This window comes from Triticum urartu, chromosome 7A (genome assembly GCF_056163025.1).
Source record: "Triticum urartu cultivar PI428250 chromosome 7A, HENAU_Tu73, whole genome shotgun sequence".
Classification (NCBI taxonomy): Eukaryota; Viridiplantae; Streptophyta; class Magnoliopsida; order Poales; family Poaceae; genus Triticum; species Triticum urartu.
Window position 1 is genome coordinate 544,825,459 of NC_141879.1, and position 9,632 is coordinate 544,835,090.

Sequence of the window (9,632 nt, forward strand, 5' to 3'; positions counted from 1 at the left end):
TTCATGCCAAGTGTCCATTTCTTCTTAACTTGAAGTGCAGAGTTTCACAGTCCGACACACACAGATACAAACTTCTTGCGAGAATCAAATGGAATCGAATACGGTGCCATTTAGGAAAGCCACGGAAAAAGCGAGAGCATAGCCCGGCACTTTCCTAGCGACGGCACGAATCGTGATGCGCCATCCGACGGTCCCAGCCAGTTCGGGCACCCACGGCACCGGGCTAAAATCCCCTCCCGACTGCTCCGCCGCCACCCCGACCGTCCACCGCCCCCTTCTTCTCTCCCACCAACCTCACTCGAGGTCTCGAAGCGGCGCAGCTAGGGTTAGCTCCGGCCACGAACCCCTAAACCCTACCACTCCCCCACCGCCATCGCCGACTCCTAGCAGGCAATTTAGCCGCTGCCCCTCGCCGCCCGCTTCGATCCGGGGCTAGGGTTCTGCGGTTCTCCGAGCCCCGTTCGGGCGCCGGGGTGGTGGTGGTCTCGGGCGGCGGTATGGCGGGGTACGAGGAGGAGAACCTGAACGCCATGAACGGCTACGAGGAGGACGAGGAGGTGGAGGAGGAGGTCGAAGAGGAGGTAGAGGAGGAGGAGGAGGAAGAGGAGGCGGAGGAGAGGCCCGCCGCCGAGGGATCTCGAGATGGAGGAGGTGGAGGGGATGCCGTTGGTAGCGGAGACGCTGGCGGCGTGCAAGGCGGTAGGGACGTGCCTGCCGAGCCCGCCGACGGGTCCGGGTGAGTTGGTTGCGCTTTTAGGTTTTGGTTTGGTCCGTTGGACTGGATGAGGTTTGGTTAACTCGTTTGGTTTGGTCTGTGCTTCTCTACAGGAAAATTTTCGTTGGGGGTGTAGCCTGGGAGACAACCGAAGGTAGATAAGTAATTCCTGTACAGCGTGTTTGGCAAAAAATGGGAAGGGGAATGGGAGTTTAATGTAGGGAGTTGTATTGAGATTAGACATGGGATGAGTCGTTTTATTCCCAATCATATGTTTGGCGCATGATGAAAATTATGTATGAGAGTTTGATGAGAAATTGTATTCCCGTGTTTGGTTCGTGGGAATTGACAAGGAAATAGACAAGGGAAATTAACGTAAGTTATGATGAAGGGCTAAGATTGACTCACTAAAACAATTCCCTTCCAACTCCCACCCCCTCCCCTGTTAATAAAACGGTGGGAGTTGGAGTCTCAAGTCCCATGACTATTCCCTTACCAATTCCCAATCCCCCTAACCAAACAATAGATTTGAAGTCTCGTACCCCTTCAATTCCCATTCCCTAGCTCTAACTACCCCCAACCAAACATGCTGGTAGGGTATTTTGCCAAGGATGGGACGATTTTAGTTTTTAGACTTGTCATACAAAATGCTCCAGCTGTGGGTGATTGATTACAAACATTTGAAAAGAGTTGAGAACAAAATAGTAGTTAGGTGCATTAGATCAACATAAAACTAACTCGTTTTACATTTACAAGAGAAGTGCATCTCAACGTCATTTCATAGCTAGGCTTAGATTGTCTGATCCACCTCATCACATGGAATACAGTGTAGTTCTGAATTGCTTATTTCTTCTGCTGTAAGAAGCTTATACATTGTTTTCAGCCGTATATTTTCACTGGGCAAGAACCAGAATTAGAATTTAGTGATCTGTGGGCCAACCTACTCCCAGTGATCCTTTAGTTCGCACATTAGTCAAGAAAAAGGGAACACAGAGCAAGAATATATGGCTACACATTTCTCCTTATTCTATCTAGAGCCATTTTGGTGTCTGTTATTAACGATTAAATTCTCCATTCCTGCATGCCTGGCTAGCTTGCTTAGGTGGAACATGTATTTTCATGAATGGTGCCATCATCAAGAAATTAATTAATCTGAGGGAAACTTGTGTGGGAGTTGTGAGATACTGAGATCAGTTTGCTTAGATATCCAAAAAGTGTTGAAATTCTGAACTTTGTGTTACAATGTTCACACAAACTTTTTGTTACATGGAGTGGAGGGAGTACATTTCAGGTCCAAATTTTATGCACATATAAAGAAACGAAAACAATAAATTTGGCTCTAAATAGTACTCCCTCCACTCCATATTGCCCAGCGTTTTAGTGTTTTAGCTCTAGGACGCATAACGATCAGGGCAAAGTGTGGATAAAATCATAAAATTGTGCTGAATGGGTGATTATACCCTCAAAACTCAGAGTAACCTCTCTCTCTTTCTCAGCAGCCTTTGGCCATAACTGGCACTGGCCTCTTTCCCCTCACATGTCGCTTCACTCCTATCCCTCATGTTCCCCCATGCATGCATGCAGTGTAATTGACTTCCGGTTGCTAATGGGAAGGGGTGAAATAGGTAACCAATTGGGAGACAAACACAATATGCTGGGTAATTTTAAAAATAAATAGGAAGTATTGAGGAACAGAGGGAGCAAATGAACAGTTTTAGCTACTACTTATAGCCAAGTTTGTCCTTTTAGTTTCTCTATATGTATGGATTGAGTGTGGATTTGAGATTTTGTTTCATGTTAGATGCCTCTTTTATGAATGATGTATTAAATTCTCAGAATTTTAACGGCTATGAATGATGGTATTGATAATCGACTAATTGTAATTGGGTTGTGTTTGGACTGCTATGTGTGCTGACTGCTGTTTAGGAAGCTGAAATTCTTTTGTCACGTTAAATTAGGAAATTGTGATCCATAACGAGTTGACTTGGGTAGGGTAAAGGTCTGAAAGTTGGGGATAGGGGAAAGGGAACTTACTTCCAAACTACAATTATGCAGAAAATTCCGTAGTGTATGTTTCCATGATAATGTTCTGTCTGCGGTCATGTTGTAAGGTTAGCCTGGTTTATTCATACCTTGCTGTTGTTTGAGTCCAACAAATTATTCTCATGTATCTCACTTTCAGATTTTCAGTGGTTGTGCCGGTTAATACTATGTGGTTATTTGAATCTAACAAATGTTTCTCACATATCTCATTCAGTGCTGTACTGCTGTTTAATTTATATACTTTGGCAGAGGAGCTTGGTCATAGGAGTATTATAGTTTTGATGTCACAGTGATCAGTTTGCAGTCTGATAAGGGGTGCTACTTGTTCATTAATGATACTCTGCTTCTGTTCTTTAGCCGTCTGTGATTAAACTCCTGTGTTTGTTAACTTTTGAATGGTGGAGCTTACCAGTTTTATAGGAGAAAACTGCTGTTACAACTTTTGACCATTGGAGCTTACAGTTAGTTACTCCCTCCGTCCGAAAAAGCTTGTCTTTCAAATAGATGTATCTAGCACTAACTTTTTCGGGACAAGCTTTTTCGGACGGAGGGAGTACTAGTTAAACACAAAAAAAGAGGAGCAGAATCTGGACATTTGAATTCACTAAAATTTATGAAATCATTGGAGAAAATATTAATAGTGTCAATTGTTTCCATCAATATTGTCGTTACACAAGTTATGATTATTTATTATCCATTGCTTAGTTTGGCATTCTCACTCCGTATTTGATTGTCTGCAGAACATCCACCAAGCATTTTCAGAAATATGGAGCTGTAACTTATGACTCATTTTTTTGTGTGCAGAAAAATTCACCAAGCATTTTCAGAAATATGGAGCTATAACTGATTCTGTGATCATGAAAGACAAGCATACCGGGATGCCTCGTGGATTTGGATTTGTTACATTTTCTGATCCATCTGTGATTGACAGGGTTCTGGAGGATGAACATACTATAGATGGAAGAACGGTAAGGCCTCCTTTGTTGACAGATAGGTGAAAAGGCTCTTCTATGTTGTAGCATTAACAACCAAAACATGCAAATCTGAGTGGGTCTGTTATACATTTTTTTATCTATTAAGGTTGAAGTCAAAAGAACTGTGCCTAGAGAGGAGATGTCAACAAAAGATGCTCCTAATAAGACAAGAAAGATCTTTGTTGGTGGCATTCCAGCATCACTAACTGAAGGTACATATAAAAGCAAAAAGTGTTTTCTGTGTGCGAGCAATTTTTTTGAACTTGGTCACAAGTATTAAGTCTTAACCACTTGAATACTCCCAAGTCCCAACGTTAACATACACTAAGTTTTGAACATATTTGTTTCATGTGAAACATGTCTGACTCGAATTTTTTCAGACAAGTTAAAGGAACACTTCTCCTCATATGGGAAGGTGGCTGAGCATCAAATCATGGTTGACCATAGCACTGGCCGTTCACGAGGCTTTGGCTTTGTTACCTTCGAAAGTGAGGACGCTGTTGAAAGGGTTATGTCAGATGGGAGAATGCATGATCTTGGAGGGAAGCAGGTCACCAGCTTTCTCTTGTTATCTATGAAAATTAATATTTTTCTCTTGCTCCAGTTATTAGATTCAGTAGCGCTAGCGACTGCTGTTAATGTTGCTGTTGAATTTTCAACCATGTCAATCATCGTTCCGTCCTGTGTTATTTTAGTATCGAGATAGTTGAACATGTACTGTCAAACTGCACAGTTTTGTAACTCATAGCTTAGTACACCCTCTGTTAATTAATATAAGATGTTTTGGCGGTTTAATATGAACTGCCAAAACACCTTATATTAATGAACAAAGGCCATAGTATTTAAGAGGTGTTTAATGGAGAGGGCGGCATGTTGGCTCCTGGGAGCACATGCTAAATTGGAAAAAAATGCTTGAAGTTTTAGAAGAATCTGATCTTTTTTACGGCAAACATGTCAGTGCCTTTTGAGTGCATGCAATTTATTGCGAAGTGACGTGTTGTGATCTGGAAAAAAAAACTGTGCTCTAAACAGCTTTAAAAATGGCCTTTTTACAGCACATATTTTGTCCTTCTCACCAGACAACATGTCATTTCTTCATGAAACTTTGCATGCGGGTAGAAAACAGGAACATGTTTATAATTTATTTTTGCAGTTCTTTTTTTGTATTTATCTGTTCATCTGCGAGCATTTGGGGCCAGGCTCAGTTTTGAATATCCACATCAAAACCAAAGTTACTCTTACTCAGAATGCATTATTCATGTCAACTCTAGTCTGTACTGAGGTAGCACTTTGTTTTTAGCATGGAAGAAACTATTGAATATTTCTTTGTAAATCTCTGTATGATTTTCATCTGCATTTTCAAGAGAATGTTACTTGTACGGTGCTTTTGTTACCCTGTCCAAGTGTCCAGACTTGCTGTTCAACCTATTCTAGAAATAAAAATTTCAAAATCATACTGCTGTAGGCTGACTGTTCTACATATTCTGTTGCATGTGATTTTGGATGGAAGTCTATTCTTTCTTGGCTGAATTAAATTCACTGGAAATCACTTTCAGATATCCAATTTCTCCTGAATATGTGTCACTTCTACTTTAGGAAACCCACTTAGGGTATATATGAAGGTAGATGCAGTTGTTGAGTGTTGACTCTTTGACTTCTCTATGTCATCTAGAGTCGACAATAAAATAATTCGTATGAAGTGGTGTCTTAAGGTTCTACACGAAGAGTCAGCCTCAAATGCAATGAGATCTATTTGTGGAAAATCTGGCTTTAACCGAGAGTCTCAGTTCTAGGCCCAGTTCTTTTCGCGGTGGATTCTGCAGAATCAAGATTCTAGAAATTTCTCACAGAATCTGCTTCCCACAGAATCTGCCGCCCAGTTCTTTTCTGAGATTGTAGTTTGAGATTGTGGATTCAGTTATGTGGCGAAATGTCTGTACTGCCCTTAGACAGAAAATGTTTGATGAATTGTTAACACTTTAGCTCTAGCTGCACTGACTTTCTCCATCTAAAACATACAGCCATCAGCGCATCTATTCATCAGCACATACCAAAATTACCAAGCACCAAGTAGCAGTACCAAATTGGCAATTACCAAATTGAAATTGTCAAGCGAAAGATACAAATTTAAACATACATCAATGCATTAGCAGTACCATTTATTCATCAATACATGCATCTATCCATCCATCTATTCACCTAGATGTTGACAGAGAAACAGGGAAGAACACAGAGGTAGAAGAGAGACGAGACAGAGAAGAAGAGTTCCCGTCGGGCGTCTAGGCACGGCGGCCAGAGGCGGCGGGCTGCCCGTCCAGTGGGGTCACGAGGAGCGACGCTGACGGAGCTCCCGTCTGGCGGCGTCGTGAGGAGGGGGGCGCTGGTGGAGTTCCCGTCCGGCGGCGGCGAGGCGGGCCGTCGTGAGGAGAGGGGCCGCCCCGAGGCGAGAACTGGCGTGTAGGCTGGGCGGCCAGGGGGTGGCCGGTGGCGGGCTGGTGGAGCTCCCGTCCGGCGGCGGCGGGCGGAGCGGCGGCTAGCGCTTGTGGAGCGTTTGCTGGGCCGTTCGGTCGTGCGAAAGGGGCAGTTTGGCTGTAAATTATCCCTCCAATAGGGGTACTCTCATATCCGAAACGTTTTCTTTGCTGGGACTTACCAGAATCCTGGGATTCTGCGAAAATCTATGTTTTTCGAGGATTTTGAATTGCACTAGGGTTCTGCAGAATCCGCTCGAGATTTTGGAAGGCAAATCGAGTTCTTTTCGCTCAGGATTTTCCAGGACAAGATTCTTCACAATCTGTTCAAAAGAACTGGGCCCTATTCTCTCCTCTCTCCACATGACTCTTGCCTTTGTTTATTTTGGAGTTAGGAATAACATGTGTGATTTGATCTCATTTAGAGTCTTTACTTGGTTGGCAGTCACCTAGTCAATGTTGTGTTAAGCATCACATGAATCAGGGTTAACATAAATTGTTTTGATAACTTCTCTACTTGGGTTTTGCAGGTTGAAATAAAAAGAGCCGAGCCAAAGAAACCTGGTGGTGGTGATTCAAGCTCTAACAGTAGACATAGCCATGGAGGAGGTGGCAATCGTAGCTCATACCGTGGTGGAGGTGGCGGTGGTGGTGGAGGCCGTTCCGCCATCAGCAGCAGCAGTGGCTATGGGTATGGAGCTGACTACCGATCAGCTGCAGCCGCCTACTATGGTAGTGCAGGATATGGTGCCTACGGTAGAGGGTATGGTGCATATGGAGGTAACCCTGCCTATGGGTCAGGTTTTGGCTCTGCTTATGGTGGTTCTATATATGGAGGCCCGTATGGTGCCTATGGGGCATATGGGGGTGCCTATGGAGGTGGCGCATATGGTGCACCTGGCGGCTATGGTGCAGGTGCAGGCGGGTATGGTGGCTATGGGGGAACTGGGAGCATGGGTGGTGGTGGGAGCGTGAGCGGTCGAGGCTCGGGCAGGTACCACCCATACGGGAAATGAGTCCACAGCTGGTTCCTAGGATCTGATAATAAACACATACACCCACTCATTTCTGCTATGAGAAGTTGCAACACCCCATTGACTTTGTCGGATCAGAACATTTTGCATTCTTGCATTGCACTGGCATTGTATCGGACACAAATCTAGATTCTAGTTGCTGAAAACTGAACCAGCCCGAGCTTTATGTTGAAGCTTCAGCTGAAAAACTGTTGTATTCATTAGAACCCTTTAAAAGTCGAACCCAACTTTGTGATAGGAACAATATCTGTGTGTTGGCACGATGTATCACGATGTATCACGATGTAACAGTCTCACCAAGCAACCTAACTCTTGGCAGAATTGACTTGCTCTAATTGGACTGACGTCTCTATTGCATTTTGGTCCTGCCCAGCCGCGCCGTGCAGCTAAGTTGGGACCCGAATATTGGGACTCTGGCTAGATGGCATCAGTCAGGTGTAAACACGTAATCCCTCTGTTTCAAAATATTTGAAATTTTAGATTTCGAAAATAGTTCATGCCACCCGGGATAGCTGCCACCAGGTCGACATCATACCATGCAAGTGCTTTGAGATTTGAGAAGAGATTGGATTAATGAAAGACCTGCAAAAGGTGAGCATCACAAGACATACAAGACGTTGGTATAAGACATGACAAGCCGGAGGGAACACCAACGCGTCATCGTACATCACCCATTTGTGCACACCGGCAACTTCGATTTCGCGACTAGAATACTTGGATTTGAAGTAACGCTTTCCCCATTTTTGTCTTCTTACTGCTGCTAGTAAATTTTGGCAGGGACTAGTCCTCGATTGGCAGATAAGATGCTGGATCGGTGGGTTGAGAAGTTTATCCGGGCAATCACCACCATATCTCATATATTGACACAGTACATTTGACAAAACTATTAGAAAACATCTGCAATCAATAACTTCAAGAATGTAACTATCCATCAGCGAAACATGGCTTGTAAAACAGGGTTGACAATCCAAGTGATGCACTTACGGTGATGGTCCATGGACCATCCTATAATTCGGCCAATACTTCACTATAGTTGTAACTAAAATTAAGCAGGCCACAACGTACGCTCCAAAGCCAACAAACTTTGTGTTTGTGGATGGAATCCCCCAAGATAGAATGGCAGATCCGCTTCTTGAGCGGTACCAAATAAATGATTACCCGAATCAGGGTTTTGGGTGCCGACATCCCTTCCGCTGCTCACATACTCACAAGCATGTGCACGCCTACTAGGGGATTGAGGCAGGAACTCCACCGATTTGTCATCTCTCCAATTCAAAATATGATTTCTATCTTCTTCAATTCATAGTATGATTTTGCCTTCGAGGTTCAAATAAGTAATTGTGAGTGCAAATTGAAACTCAGAATTGATAAACTAAGCCGACTGATTAACGATTATTATGGATTCTTTCAAATTCACAATTGAAAAATTAAACTTTTTATTGTATATTTTGTTCAAAATTAAACTTATTGATATCTTATTTTTTGATAATTATATACTAGTATGTAGTGGCAGAGCTAGACGGTATCTGCCGAGACAGGGCCAAATGCATAATATGAATATTTGCGGAGGCCCCCATATAAGCCCTCCTATAAAAATATCATAAGTTGGTTCAAAGTCGGAACAGATTCCATTTCGTTAGTCCTATTCACTTCTGAGCCCTCCCATAAAAATATCATAAACTGGTCCAAAGTCGAGGGGGGGGGGGGTGTGGTCCCCTCAGATTAGCACATAGCTCCGCACGTGCTAGTATGTTGTGTTTTCTGTGTAAACATATTTTTAATATCAATTTGACCACCCTGACCAGAAATCCTGGCTACGGAAGGTGCGGTCCTTCAACTCGGCGATTTGAACAAGTTTGGCACAGGCATGTGCGCCGACTGGTAGACCGAGGCAGAAACTCCACCGACTTCTCATCTCTTCAATTCAAAGTATGATTTCCATCTTCTATTGAAACTAAGATTTTGCCTTCAATGTCCAAATATTTAATTGTGATTGCCAATTGAAACTTAGAATTGGCAAATTGAAACGACTAACTAATGATTGTTATGGATTCATTCGAACTGACAATTGATAAATTATTATTTTTAATTGTTAGTGTCGGTGTCAAAACCGGCGGATCTCGGGTAGGGGGTCCCGAACTGTGCGTCTAGGCCGGATGGTAACAGGAGGCAAGGGACACGAAGTTTTACCCAGATTCGGGCCCTCTCGATGGAGGTAAAACCCTACGTCTTGCTTGATTAATATTGATGATATGGGTAGTACAAGAGTAAATCTACCACGAGATCAGAGAGGCTAAACCCTAGAAGCTAGCCTATGGTATGATTGTTGATGTGTATGTATGTCCTACGGACTAAAACCCTCCAGTTTATATAGACATCGGAGAGGTTAGGGTTA

At 43.3% G+C, this 9,632-nt stretch overlaps 1 protein-coding gene across 2 annotated transcripts; it reads left to right on the top strand.

The window, feature by feature from the left end:
* The first annotated feature begins 235 nt into the window (after positions 1-235).
* On the top strand, positions 236-7,572 carry LOC125525841 (uncharacterized). 2 transcript variants are annotated; one of them, XM_048690847.2, is made up of 6 exons: positions 236-736; positions 829-869; positions 3,563-3,726; positions 3,839-3,944; positions 4,113-4,282; positions 6,734-7,572. In XM_048690847.2, exons 1-6 carry the CDS (start codon positions 498-500, stop codon positions 7,217-7,219), a joined length of 1,206 nt encoding a protein of 401 aa, XP_048546804.1. In that variant the 5' UTR covers positions 236-497; the 3' UTR covers positions 7,220-7,572. The 2 variants fall into 2 exon arrangements, with proteins under 2 accessions (XP_048546804.1, XP_048546805.1); XM_048690848.2 differs by lacking the exon at positions 829-869.
* The last annotated feature ends 2,060 nt before the right edge of the window (positions 7,573-9,632 follow it).